At 34.7% G+C, this 15,109-nt stretch overlaps 1 protein-coding gene across 5 annotated transcripts; it reads right to left on the reverse strand.

Annotated features, from left to right (window-relative positions):
• Window positions 1–8,305: 8,305 nt before the first annotated feature.
• LOC113333133 (ubiquitin domain-containing protein DSK2b-like) lies at window positions 8,306–13,546 on the reverse strand. 5 transcript variants are annotated; one of them, XR_003351810.1, is made up of 8 exons: window positions 13,122–13,546; window positions 10,945–11,700; window positions 9,880–10,097; window positions 9,625–9,691; window positions 9,333–9,388; window positions 9,223–9,251; window positions 8,997–9,086; window positions 8,306–8,822 (listed from the first exon to the last, which is right to left on the reverse strand). XR_003351810.1 is itself a non-coding variant. In XM_026579635.1 (7 exons), the coding sequence occupies exons 1-7, from the start codon at window positions 13,348–13,350 to the stop codon at window positions 8,746–8,748; spliced, it is 1,455 nt and encodes a 484-aa protein (XP_026435420.1). In that variant the 5' UTR covers window positions 13,351–13,545; the 3' UTR covers window positions 8,306–8,745. The 5 variants fall into 5 exon arrangements, 3 of the variants coding, with proteins under 3 accessions (XP_026435420.1, XP_026435419.1, XP_026435421.1); XR_003351809.1 differs by having other exon boundaries at window positions 8,997–9,089; XM_026579635.1 differs by lacking the exon at window positions 9,625–9,691 and having other exon boundaries at window positions 13,122–13,545.
• Between the last annotated feature and the right edge of the window lie 1,563 nt (window positions 13,547–15,109).

Raw genomic sequence — 15,109 nt, forward strand, 5'->3', positions numbered from 1 at the left:
TATTATTAAGATAGAAAGCACACGAAACCTCATGCCTTGCGGATTCATTCTTGAGTTTTTAAGGTTTTGTTTTGGTAGTTTCCAACTGATGTTATTCACTCACCTAAGTTCACGAACTCAAAAGTTTGAGTTTGTGAATCTATTGCTTGTAGAACTCAAAACAATAAAGTCAATAAGTCAGTTGTGTTCTTAAACATAAATAGGTGTGTTCGCGAACCTATTGTAAAGAATTTCTTCTAAGGCCTTTTTGACATTTAAATTTGGGAGCCTAAAAGGTTGAGTTCGTGAAACTAGTGAAGAAAATTTCTCCTGAGACTTAATGTTATTTGAGTTTGCGAACCTAGTACAAGAAAATTCTCTTGTGACTTTTTGAATATTTGAGTTCGCAAACTTAAAGGCTTGAATATTTCCTGTAACATTGTTTACATTTGAGTTCACGAACCTGCAAATATTTTGAATTTTATTTACTATCTTATGAGTTTAGGAACTCAATGCGTGAGTTCACAGACCTAAAATCTTAACGTGTCAACCATATACACTATTGGCTTTGGACTCATTCATTCTTCTTTAGTTTTATAGGAGAACTTTTGCACACGCTTACAAATTGCTTTTTCTTAGCAAATTCGTTTGTATGGAAAGTTTTAATCTAAGAATCTATATATCTCGAGATTCAAACTATTAAATATTTTTACATTGTTGCCTCTTTGTACACATTGTCTATTCTTAGTAGTCCAGAGATATCTTTGGTAGTAATATTTTTCATAGAATTTACTTGAGCTAACAATTGTCTACAACTTCAAACTATGGAAAGAACCTCATTGCAAGTCTAACTCTTACCAAAGTAATAAATTTTTGTTTCTAAGGAAACAACATAGGTTTAGCAACCGGTAGTTAACTTTGGTTGTCAGAAATTCATTGTTTACACCTTAAGACCCCCGTCCTTGATTGATTATTATGCAATACTGAAAACACAATTGTTAGAGCTTTTCTCCGTTGAACCCAGCAAACGTTGGTATGTCAAGTTTGGTTGTCATATTTTAGTATCAAAACTCAATTAGAGACGCTTGATTAAGATTACTAGAGTCAATTTCGTTTATGTTAGACCAAAAAGTCTAGGAATGTTGAGACATGCAAGTAATACCTTGAAGACCTGAAGAATGTGAAGACGTATCGACTACAACGAAGATATCATCCTTCCACTTGAGGTTAGTGATACTAACTTGACTTGTTTCCATTCTTATCGTTATTGTGAAGTCGTTTAAGATTGAAAACATAACATGCGAGGTTATATTTAATACTCTAGTATTAGATTTGATCATTTTATTATGATCAAAGTGTCAAGGATGAATATTGAATTACGAAGCATAATGTTATCTTTTGAACTTTGTAAATGCGACATCGAAGATTGAATATGTGTATTGGATATAGGTGTAATTTCATCCTAGGAAACTATGTTTCATTACATATGTTTAAAGGAAGTACATATATGAAATTATATCGTAATAGAAAAAAATCAATAGGTGTGTTGGCCTGGTTTTCTATGAAGATCTATTGGATGGCCAATTCGAACCTAAGGTAGGAATTCAGGTAGAACTGATCGTAACTTATGTTGAGAGTCAAGGTAGAACCGATCCCTACCTACTTTAGGATACATGGTAGAACCTGTCCTATCTATTGTTGGGATACATTGTAGAACCGGTCATTACTTATATTAGGAGTCTTGGTAGAACCGATCCTATCTATTGCTAGGAGACTTGGTAGAACCGATCCTTACCTATATTAGAGGACTTGGCAGAACCGATACCTACCTATATTAGGAGTCATGGTAGAACAGGTCCCAAGAGCAAAACCGATTTCCAACGTTCAGATATTACTTTACGATTTGGTGTGAGTTTGGAATTTGGTTTTGCCTTATAGGAAAATTTAGATGTCGATATAATTTGAAAATGTACATAATTAATTATTATCTCTAATTTTCAAATATATTCCTTCATACTCAAGTTGATCCCAAACCGAAATATTGAGAATCTTTCAATTAAGATTTTCGAATTATATGTTTTTGATTTTCCAGCAATCAAAACATATCTCTTGAAAAACTATATTAGGTAAGTGCTAAACTAATATTATATATTTTCTAAAAAGAGATTTCGGAATTACAGGTTGGATATTAGTTGGAAATATGAAAATCATTCGGTTTTGGAATTTCCTGGTTATCCAAACAACCTTGGTCTGTAAATAGTTGAGTTAGAATTTCTTGCAAACTATCCTTAGAGCCTAGCAAACTCCATTCGTGTTGTTTTGGTGTAGCCAACTATCGGGAGAGTAAAGTACCCTAATTATGAGAAATCTCTTACGTCCGCTCATTTAAAGACTTCTCTGGGAACAATAAGCTCTACAAGTACCGTTGGTGGAAAACTAGATAATTGCATTATTATTTTAGTTTTCGATTATTGATTTGATTGACTAACGTTTGTTGAAACTTAGATTGCACCTAGTTTGATTATTCTTGACATCCTTCTCTTCTGACATAAGGTCACTCAAACTAGATCAAAGTATTGAAGGGATCTTCATAACTGTTTTTTGAACTGAAGATAACTTGTGATCATCCATTGTTAACAGACTTCGTTCTGTATGTGATCGATCATAAGTGGAATCAAGTTTATGTTCTGCAGGTACAATTGAAGGCAATAGAAGATTTGAAGACAAGAATATTTTTTTGATTGATTTTCGCATCTCTGTGCACACATCTTGATCGTCTGGGATCCGTCTAAGATATGATTTATCTTTGGTAGATTTGACCAAATAGTCATATAGATCGAAACTATGATTTGGTGGTATTATTCAATATCTGAATCTGATAGTTGTGAATCTAGATCGAATTATTTCGGATTTGGATTGATCTTACCCGAAAAAGGAGTTTACTTGTTTAAACAGAAGAGTCTTTGTCAAAACTCAACATATCTTTTCTTAAAAGAAATTTGAGTAGTTAGCGAACAACTTCGTTCATTTACTGTTTGGAAGACGATCAAAAGGAGTTGAAAAGGAGTTGATTTCTTAAGACTTTACATCGATAAAGCAACTCAAGATAATGATTTATGTCTTGGGATTCACGTGCGTTGTCCAAACGGTTATAGGCGCAAGGATACTGAGGGAACTAAGTAACTAGGGGTAGATACTTGGTCTCAACAATACGAATTTGTCTTTGTTCTTTGGCTCATTCTGAGAGTATTCAAAACTGGACTAGGTGTCGGGGTTTTTCTGCATTTGCGGTTTCCTCGTTAACTAAATCTTGTTATGTCATTTACTTTACTTCTGCATTATAATTGTTTTATTAGTTTTTATTTTATTTTATTTTTGAAAAATCTCATATAAAATTTCATTCATGATAAAATAAAAATTACATGGACTTCAAGAACATCAAGATCAAAGATCGAAATACAATTAAAAGGTACTAACAAAGAGTAATCTATGAAGGGTAACGAACTACCAACAAGAGTACCAAGCAATCTAAAGATTGAAAGAATGGTTTTGGAAATATAATCCAACCATTTTGATAAATTTTTTTCTTCTTCAAAAAGAGATTTTCTCATATAAATATGAGTATAATATGCCCAAAATATTGAATCTTGATCACAACACTTGAATTTCCACCCAAAATCTTCATTGAGATCACAAAGAAACGCCATGAGATCGCGTAAAGAATCTCCATAAAGGAGAAGCCACAAAAAAAATGGGGAAAAACCCCACAAAAACACCATAAAAATCTACTAAAAACAATGGAGATTGAAGCAAAAACTTAAACAAATCTAACCTAAACTACTATCTAAGAAAGCAAGAAAAAAGTAAAGATACGTTTTAATGGTGGTGGGAGGTTTTTTGGGTTTTGAGAAGGAACTAGAGAGGATAGAGAGTAATTTTTTATAATAAAAAGTAATCCAATACAATTGATTGTGATCCTATAGTAAACCGGTTTCGAACCATAACTATTATCAAGTGTATATCTTGTTTTCGTATTGTCTTGACTTTGTCCATAGACGATCACACTTGGTATCGGACTTATAGGTTGAAACAAAATATTGTGGTGTACTTGGGTACCCTCGTCATTTCAATAATCCCTACACGCTTGCATATCTTGTTAAAAATTTTGTCCTCGAAATACCTAGGATGTTCTTCATCTAAGGTTCGACTTTAGAAGATACAAGTAAAACCTATCTTCAAAAGATAGGTAGTTTAACGTGTATTTGTATTCATTTTGTTTGTAATTCTTCTTTATTTTAAGGTCATTCTCTTATGATATATATATATATATATATATGTCCTTTTAAGAGTTACTGATCAAAACCATATTTGATAGATAAATTTATCTATTGAAATCATTTTTGTAAGTTTTCCACAAGAATTCATCTTGGACTTTAATCAAGATTTATATTCTTGTGTAAATAGTTGATTAGGTATCTTTATAACTTTTTAAGAGAATAACCCTGGTCTTGGAGGTTTAGATTCGTCCAAATCATGGAATAGATTTATGTCCCTTTGATCTAGCACCATAAAGGAAATAGTCAGGCATCATGTTGGAAGAAGGGCGGCGTTGTTCTTCAAGACGAACTATGGAGAAACTCTTAGGTATGTAAAGGACATCAGTTAGGGGGAATCAAGTGTGCAGGTTCTTGCGAGAACCATGAGAAGTAGGGGCATAACTACAACAAAGTAGATTGGATGGTTTATTTTTTTTTGAACAACATTCCAGAATGAAGATTTTATAATACATTGTATCTACAAACTGAACGAGGTCCCGTTTTTTTTTTTTTTTTTTTTTTTTTTTTTTTTTTGCTTTGTCGTTTTCCTCGTTACAAAAATCTTTTTTTGTGTGCTTTGCTTTACTTTTAGCTTTCATATTATATTGATTTTTATATTTATAATTAAAGTACAGACTAGTTGTGTGTTAATCAATCCTCATGATTTAAGAATATTACACTAAGATTATCCAAGGAGTTTCTTGTTTGCTTTACTCTTGACTAAAGTTCACACAAGGAATTGTCTATAAGTTCTGCAATGAAAAATTTGATGGTATACTTGGTAACCTCCCCTCTTCAGTGTGTAGTGCTAGAAATTAATGTAAACGTCAACATTGGTAGTTATAATGAAGCCAATGATACACTGAATTCATTTAGGAATGTTGGTGGATTACTTCAATGACATTATATAATTGTTTGACTTTTAATTTTCTTATGTGTTTATAGTTTGGAGTTTTTTGATAGTGTATACTAGGGTTGTCGTGCATAATGTCAACAGAAGGGGAGAACCTGTCTAGACTTCAAAGTTCGTTAAGGTATTCAAAATTCAGCAATAAGTATATATGAGAATTACAAACACATGAGATGATCTGATAAGCAATGAACATATACGAGAATTCAGAAAAATCCATATGAATTGTTTAGTGTTAATTATCAAAAATTAAAAGAGCACATTCATAGTGTCTAAGCTTGTTATAATAATAGGATATTTATCTGTAAAATAGTTACATCAATGTCCCAATGATCCTGGTCCCCCACACCACCACCACCACCAAGGAAACAATCATCTAGCTTATCATATTAATATCTCAAAACCTTGTAAGATTTCATATATCAAAGATCTATCATGTAAAAGATAGTCTGATCGTTTTTTCCAAAGCCCGAGTAAAGTCATCAAAGGCATAACTATTTATGTTTCAAGAAGAAATCTAGATCTTTAAAGGACGAATCTAGCCGTGGCTAGTATACATCATGTAGGGATTGAGATTCAACGCTACAGAGAATCATCTATTTATAATGATGAAACATGCTAGATTGCTTAAGGTTCAAGCAAATTTACTTGTGAGCAAAGCAAGTTTGTGACATGTTTCTATGTTTAAGAATTACTTTGACCCAAGAAAACTAAAGTTCTCAACATAGATTAATTCTGAAGAATGAAAACCATGTAAGCACGTGAGAAGTTTTTCTTGTAATACAAAAAAAAATACACTTGTGTGTTTGTCGATTAAGGAACCGTGCATAAAATTTATCTCACGAATAACCAAGTATTGTTCGTGGACCATCAAGCAAAATTGGAGTTTAATAACTCCTAAAAACTGACCAGTTTGTGAACTAAGAAAAGTGATTCGCGAACTCAATACGTTTGAAGTATCTAAGAACATAGTCAAAAGTGCATAATTCGTGAACAAGCAAATTTCAAAAATTATCGAGGAACACCTTGAAATTAATTCACAAACTGTGCACCTTGAAGTTCAGTAGCATCGATAAATTGCATAGTTTGCAAACTAAAAACTCAATTTGTGAACAAAAATACAATTTGACGATTTTAGGCTTATAGTTCATAAACATAGTTTTTTTAGCAATAAAAAATATTCTCAACATGACCTATGAACATGCAATGCTTGAGTTCATGTTTCAAGATTTCCCAGGTACAAACTTGGATTCAAAACTTGTTTTTTATGATTCATCAATATTAAACCCATATTACACTATTTTAGAAGATAAAATGGTGGAATTAATGATTGAATAAGATAGTCGGTCTTCACATATCTATGTTCATGAAGTTCTCGCGTATGTTCTCGTTGTTCTCCAGTCTTCAATCTTTGGGGGTATTCGATGATTTCTAATACTCAACTACCATGCTCTAATCCTAATCTGAGACTGACTTTAGTAGACTATAAATCAAGATACAATTTTAGTCATCAAACACTGAAAACGAGCTTGACATACCAGTAGTTGTGTTTCAACCAAGCGATGCTCTAACATGGATCTTGATTTCAAAGAGTTGATTCTTGATGTTCTGGTCTTTTCCAGTTTGATGATTTTGTTGTAGTAAAGTTTTCCATTTGGTTGTAACATCAAATTTTTAGTGGGATTTTCTGCATGAATTCCTCAACTATCACGATCCTATCAATGACAATATCACTAAGAATAACCACGGTTTTAGTGGCGGAAACATGGGCCATGGCGATCAGAACAGCAACAACGACAATGGACAAAAGTTTGCTTGGAGTCAAATTCACAAAACCTCATTCTTTTCACCATAATCGGATCGAGACACCATCGTACTTGCGACTTTTGATCAACAAAATCAGAGCCCTACTATGATCTATTTCGCATCATACGAACCACCACATTTATGGAGAAGTCAACCAGGCGACGAATATACTAGCAAATCATGCGGCAGGCAGAAGTCAACAAAGGTCTTCTAGTGGCATAATCATATTCATCTAATTTCGATGAATTTACTGGAAGAGGGGATACCTAAATTATTTTGAAATAATTGCTTAATACAGTGAATTATAATGCTATTAAGTGTACAAAAGTATATGACTAAATGGGAATGAAAGTTGTACGCTATACTTACATGACAAACGACATACTTCATAAATAGGATTGAAAGCTTTTCTAAATGTCTTACGTAAATGGTAAGACATTTAGAAGTAAACTGAAGCTACCCGTTATCCATATATTTATGTTAATACCAAAATTACCCTTCCTAATTAAGTTCATGAAATGATTATGTTAAGCTAATTACTGACTAATGTAAGATTAAATCGATAAATTATTCATTTTTTTAATTAAGTTATTGAGAGAGAAGAAGGAGAATATACGAATTTTGGAAAAGCTCAATTTTTTTTTAATCTGAACCATCAAACTTCCCCGATACTTCCCTGACATACTTCAAATTTAGTTTTTTGTTGCTTGAGTTGGCCAAAATTTTCTGAAAATGAGAAAATTTTATACCTTGATTTTGGCTAAGTCAAACATGTTTAGCTACAAGATCTGAAGAACAAGTAGCCGAACTGCTCTGCAAATGTAGTTCGACTAATGTTTATGAAAACACGGGTAGCCGATCTTCGTATTAATGGAGTTTTTGCTTTCAAAGAGTCATATTAGGAGAGAAAGAATTGCGACGTGACCGAACTTTAATCAGAAAAACTCAGCTAGGAAATCAAAACAGCTGAACTGTTATTCATTTCCATTAGGTTCAGCTAGTTCAACCAAGTTTTTTTCACAAAATTCCAACAAAGCTTTTTTCACAAAATTCCTAGCGGAATTTCTCTATGCAAACTTCTCCATGCAACTTCAATTTGTATGATTAGTACTCACTCAATTTATCATGCGTCAGTCGGAAAGTAGTACCTCTAATGTACAAATTTCTAAAATCCGGATTTAAAACGATTATGAAATAGAAACGACAACAATAGGATAAGAGAAGAATTTAAATGAAATATGGTTAGTAAAAAATAAAGGATGAGTTAGAATTTTAATTAAGTTTAGTAGGATTAGGGGAGAGGCTATTAGGTTAGTCATAATTGAAACAAAAGTAAAGGATAAGTTAGTAATTTCCTAACTTCAAGACACCCCTTATAAATATGAGGAAGATGGCCCAAGTACATCATGGTCCTGTTCTTCGATTACAAGTAGGTAGTATAAGTGTATAGGCAATAGCCTAGCTGGCCTGGTCCATAGGACGGCTCTGTTGCTATGTACTTGTTCATGTCCAAAACAGAGTTCTCATATGTGGCCGAGTCCCTCTTTTTCCTGATTAAGAAGACTCCGGACTGAAAATTGACTAATCATACAGAGGCACAAGATTAGCATGACCGACTACGTATATTAGTAGCACATGGGGATACCGCCACCCACTTGGCAATAATCTACTGTCCAGGGTTTCCTCCTCCCAGTAGCCGCTCCACCGCAGCATTAACATTTCCTGATGTTGCTCTCAATGCTCGGATGTTCTCTTGTGTGTCAAAAAATCCCATTTCTTGAAGCTGTGATAGCTGAGTCGCGTAGGCGGCACTGACCAAAACAAACAAAAAAACTTTAGTATACCACTGAGAATAATATTTCAAATTGTTTAAACAAAAACATGTACAACAATAATTCAAACGAAGGTATTTGAGTTCTACATTGATAAACAGAGTAAAGAAACAGTGGATATTTTTAGGAAGGGTAGTGGGAGAGAAAAATAACCATTTGCTGTGCTAGGAACATTGAAACCACTGGCACCAAGTCCACCAAACATGTGCATCAACAAATCCAACCCCATGTTATTTGGTGTTCCTGCTATTGTAAGTAGACATATCATGCAGGTGAATATCAACAACTTGACTTTAATCAATGGACTTTGCATAAAAGAGTAGCAAATCAACTATCTAAACAAATTAAGACAGTCTAATGTTGATATAATATCAATTACCTGCAGCTCCACCAGTCAGTCCTGGATCCCTGCACACAGCACAACAGGTAAGTGAAAAACTGCAACAGTCGTCAAAACAGAGTTATTGAGAGAATGAGAGATGTCCTTACAGGGCTGAATGTTGCCCCAAAAGACGGGTCAACTCTTGCTGCATAGGCAAATCTTCCTGCAGGAAAAAAACAACAGAAAGTTTAAACTGAAAGAAGAGGGAAGTGTCTACAACTGCCTAGTAACCTAATTGAAATCATAGAGGCTAGACCTCCAGACACCCACCCCAGCCCCAGCTAAATTCACAGCTTGTACTGAACACACAACCCTTGATAACCATAACTTTCTCACTTTAGGAAGCTTCTTACACAACTAATAGCAACAATCTGTAAAAGTTATATAATATGATGATACCTGTGTTGTATCTTATTTGAGGATTAGAATCAACCATGCTACGGAGTTGGGGATTCAGACCAAGAATCTAAAAGGCGCAAAATTACATTGATAAATTAGAAGGTTTATAAGCATCTCAAATGCAGATGCCTTCTAGTCGTGGTAAAATCGTTAGGTGTTGGCACCCACAACCTGAGTATGAAAGCTTTCAGCAGTATTAACTCTTACTGAATGATAAAGAAAAAGAATCTGAAATTACTGCTAACGTGATCGTACCTGGTTCATGTATTGAGGGTCAGAAAGGAGGCTCTGCGTTATCTGTGCAACAGCAGGATTTTGCATCAACTGATTCATCTGAGAGAAATCCTGCATTCCCCCTAACATCTGTTCCATCTCAGGCAGACCCAGCCCACCTAATCCAGCAATACCAGGTGCCCTTGCATTTCCTGTTGAATTTAACCTAGCTGCGGTATTTGTTGGTGTGCCTCTAACAGCTGACGGGAAAAAAAGAGAGGTCATATCAGGTGATGCAGATTAAACATTTCGCACAAGAATAGCAGATTATAAATACTTTACTCTGCTAAGGATCAAACGTTGGAATTAAACGTTTTTCTTGAGTTCATTGCATCAAATGAGACGCTAAAACTAGTAGAATTATGCAGGATATGTACATGTCATTATGTAGAATATTTACTCAATCTGATATTCATACTACGCAATGCATACATACTATCACATAGCAGGACGATAGAGTGGTTCTGATATATTGCCTTCATAAATATCAAGTGAGGGAGGTATTTTACCTCGTTAAGTGAGGTAAACAATACCTTCAAATGAATGGTTTATACAGATTGGGATAGTAACACAAAAAGATGCATTTGTAACTTTCCCTTCTGCGAGTAGATAACTCTGTTAGCTATCAGTACCGAACTTAGACCTATAATTGTACCAAAAATTACACTCCTAATCACATGGATCATAATCTAGCTTATTAACTAGCTATTTATATTTACAACTTTTAACGTGTAACCTTCATATCTCATGACGACAAGGCGCTAATATCTTTTAACAATGAAAGTAGAATACACTAGTGTTAGTGATGACGTCACGGGGTATCACTGGTATATGATACAACATCTCAGTTTATGTTGCGGTTAAAATTTCCTCAGATTACTATCAAGTCTACTATGAATTAGCTGCCGTTTCTTACTCATTTACTCTGCTTTATGTTCTACTGAAGATATCGTACTCATTTTAAATCAGAACAACAGAAGTTTTGAAAACTCTGCCAATTAAAACAAAAAAATCCTGGAGTAAAGCTCAAAAGAATGAAATTCTTACCACCAGCACCACCCCATGGGTTGGGAAGCGGTTCGGCATTTGGAGCAGCAGAACCAGTGGTTGAAGGGTTAATCGACCGATCCCTGTCTTGAGGTCCCCCTTGGTTTCCTAATAGGGAAGCAAACAGGTTTGAACCAGAATTATTTTCAGCATCTCCGGCCATTGTTGTCGCATTCATTAATGGTTCTTGAACGGTTTCATACATACGTCTGAGCATGTTAAAGCCTTCGGGAGAAGATTCAATGTTGCTCATGGCCCTATCAGTGTTGCGCATCATTTCTCGCATGAGTTCAGGATTCCTTGCAGCTTCTAGTGTTTGGAGTAGAGTACCGGGATCATTCAGTATATGTGCAAGTTCAGGATTGCGATCCATGATATCACGCATTTGAGGATTGCTCATGATCAAGGTACGCATTAAGTCGGGATTATTCATTAGGCTCTGCATGACGGGCATATTCATTATTTCCCTCATCATGTTGGGATTCTGAGTAAGCTGTTGCTGGACTTGTTCAAACTCTGCCTCAGTTCCCAACATCCCAGGTACTCCACTGCCACCTAGACCATTTACACGGAGCCCTGGTAACAGTGATGCCCCGAGATTGGTCCCCCTAAAAAGCCCGCCTTCATTGGATTGAAAAGTAGCTCTTGAGGCACCTGAGGTGGTGTTTGAGCCTCCAAGATTTGCTGAACCTGCTGTGTTAGCTGATGAAGCTGGTAAACCACGAACCATGTGAACAGTGTGATCTTCCTGCAAACCTATCAACAAAATAGAAGAATGAAAAGTTAGCAGCCTTGGCAGTGGAGCATTCTGTTCTCCAGCTTTGCACTGAGCATGAAAAATCCAATTTGTCGTTTTCATATGTGATCTTAAGTATACTAAAGCAGATGCATTAGCATTAAAACATGGCATTTACATATATGGAAACAAAGTAATACCAAAATTGTCAAATTTTAGAGATATGTTCATATACAAGTAGGACCTTTCCAAATAAAAAGGAACAAGTGTCATCTCATACAACAAAGTCAGCGAAGTGATGGGTCTCCCTAAATCGCAGCATGAGACCTTAAATTTCCTTCTAGATGTCATCCCATTGGAGAGATCAATATGAGAATGATTAGAATAGAGAGAACGAACTGAAAATTTATGGGTCCGACTAATGTATTTAGCCATTCGGAAGACATGGAAGAGGCTTTTAGTAAAAGAAGCTTCCAAGCACTACTCTCCTTTCGGGTCTAGAAACAAAAAGAATAACTGTACATCCACATCATAAACTTGATTTCCTATAAGCTTCCAAGTAACTGAAACTAAGACCAAATGGCATTAAGGTAGAACAGCATATAGATCCAGTATAACGATTACAACTTACTGGTGCACCAACGAATACTTTTCTACAATGGTCAAAAACCATCAGCCTACTAGACTATCCTGCAAATTGTCATGCGATACAGCAGACACATTTAACTAGCATTTATCTGCTACATAACCGTTAGCAATTATTATATCAGATCTAACAAGATACGACAAATAAAAGGTTAAATTCTCAAAATTTTATAATATAACTGGACTAACAACAGTAATTCCCAACTTCCTCTTTTAAACAAAATATATGAATGATCTTTTTCTACTGACAAGCAGCAGCGAACATTTTTCTGTCAGAAAAGTTTTTGAATAACCGTTTAATTTTCCCTTAAGAAACTTTTCCTTTTCAGCTTCTTTTTTGTATCTGCGAACATTTCTAATGAAACTTATCATAATGATCTTGCATGTCAGTTTTTAAGATCAGTACCTTCCTAAATTTTACCTGCATGTCAATTTCGTGAAACTAAACTATCTAGGAGGACTACAGTTGATATTTCCCTACTTAATGAGGAAAGTTTTACTAATGGATGTGATTGCATGAACATTCTCATACCTAAAACAAGGGAGTATCTCTCCTGATGAATATGAGAAGTAATATCACTTACAGATATGTATCTGCAATATCCTCTCCTACCTAATCTAACTATCAATAAATTTCCATCGCGTTTCTACAATGACCTAATTTTCTATCTAAAATCACCAATCGGAAAAAAACAAATACAGACCCTAAATTGAGTTAGCAAAACAACAACATAATCGAATATCAAAACTCATCATCAATCAATTTACAGAAATTGAGATAGAGTAAAGAACGAACCATAGCTTTCTAAAGTCTGTTCATCTTTCAAGATCCGACCCTTGTAAATCAATCGTTGTTGCTCAGCTGAAACATCAGAATGTTGAGAGATAACACTTTTGAACTCCAAAACAGTAGATCCAAGGCTTGTCTTCACAGAAAACTTGGTACCGTTTGAACAACTAATGTGAATGGTAATCTCATCACCACTACCGACACCTGAATCGCTGGTATCACTGTCCGCGGCCATTTTTTATTTTCGCTTCTAGCTATGAAGAGGAAGAAACGCCTTAGCAGAAGTGAAACTTTGGTTGATTTGAGGGTTTGAAGATTTAATGAATATCAGAATCAGATATATACTTTGGGAAGGAATTGGAGTTTATAAAACCTGAGAGGGAGACGTTTTGAGGAGGAAAAGAATAAAACTGGGAAATTGATGTTGTGGTTTTTCTCTTATACGGGAGTCTCGTTGTTTGGTAGGAAGTAAAAAGTACAAGGGGTTTTGAGTTGGATTTTTTATACGGTATTGCAACTCGCTCAAAGTCTAACAGGTTGTTTGTGTGTTCCCGGCTCATTTTTGTGGTCTGGATCTGATTGACCTGATTTGATATATTGTTGTGTGAGTCACATCTGACCTATCTGAGTCAAAAATATGTAAATCAGTGGCTTGTTTCCATGAGTTATGAGCATTTTATTCCGTGATTCAAATAGATCTGAGTCAGAAGTTAGGTCTGAGTCAGATCTGACTCAAAATAAAAATAAATAAACAAATTGTCTGACATTTGACTCAAGCCGAGTCAGTGGCCGAGTCAGATTCAGGCGACGAGTCAGCAAAAAACAAACACATCTAAATATCTTAACTAGTTTTAATAGTTGAATTTGTATTTTTGCGCATAGAGAAGAAAATTAGGTTGCAGGTTCTCTGGCCAAATATAGCATTATTTACCATTCTTAATGAACAAGAATGGTACGAAGAAATCTCTATCCGGATATAATTACTTATGCAAGAGGATAACTTTATGTAATTCAGCTTTTTGAATTAAAAAAAAAAATCGTTAAACAAAATTAAAGAAAAAATAACTTTATGTAATTCAGCTCTTTCATTGTCAAGACTTATATTTTTCCTCGGAAAAGAGGCAAGACTCATATAAACTCTGGTTCCAGATCAAGAGTGATTATGACTGACTTTGTTTCCAGCTGATACTGCAAATTCAAATTTTTCAAAAAGACAATAAGAACATTCTTTCCATTTTACATCATAGTCCCAAACCTTAATCTGGAGAGGGGGAGAAAACTTTTTATTCTTAACAGATTCCAAGATATTGTAACAAGTTTAAATGGTTTTAGTTGGATCGAGAGCAACATATTTGAATCGTACAACAAATTTCCAACAATAGAGATGTTAGAATCCAAAGATCCAACCATTTTCCAACGGGTTTTTCTGTTGGAGCACTGCTCGGTCGAACTCGCATGCTTTGTTATCTCAAGCATGTTTGTCAATGTTAGTGATCAAAACTATAAGTCTTGATTTCTAACCTATTTATAGATGTCTCGGACTAGGACATAGATAGTGTAGTTGAGCTTTGATTTCACGGAGTTCATCATTTGAAAACGAAGAACTACTAAGGGGAGCTTGTGGAACTTCTTCGACAAAAGGTATGTGGAGACTTGAACTCATTTATCACTTGAAAAGTCTATTTCTACTATCTCCTATATTGAGACATAAGTCCTTTTAAAATATAGTTTTCTCTATACACATTTGAGATTTCGAGCTGAGTATATATCACTTACATATTTCTAGAAATATGTGTTGGTAAGCTTTTGCTTCGGCCAAGTTCATCTTATATCATGAGAAAATTGCCGAGTAACATCTTACATGGTTTGTGTGATACCATCATTTGAAGTAGGCTTGGAATGTTTCGATAATGATTATTTCAATATCTTGAAAATTGCTTTGATGCTAACAGTGTGTGAAAACGGCTATTGTCATTATAGAAGAATGTTTCAAT

This window comes from Papaver somniferum, unplaced genomic scaffold (assembly GCF_003573695.1).
Source record: "Papaver somniferum cultivar HN1 unplaced genomic scaffold, ASM357369v1 unplaced-scaffold_132, whole genome shotgun sequence".
Lineage (NCBI taxonomy): Eukaryota > Viridiplantae > Streptophyta > Magnoliopsida > Ranunculales > Papaveraceae > Papaver > Papaver somniferum.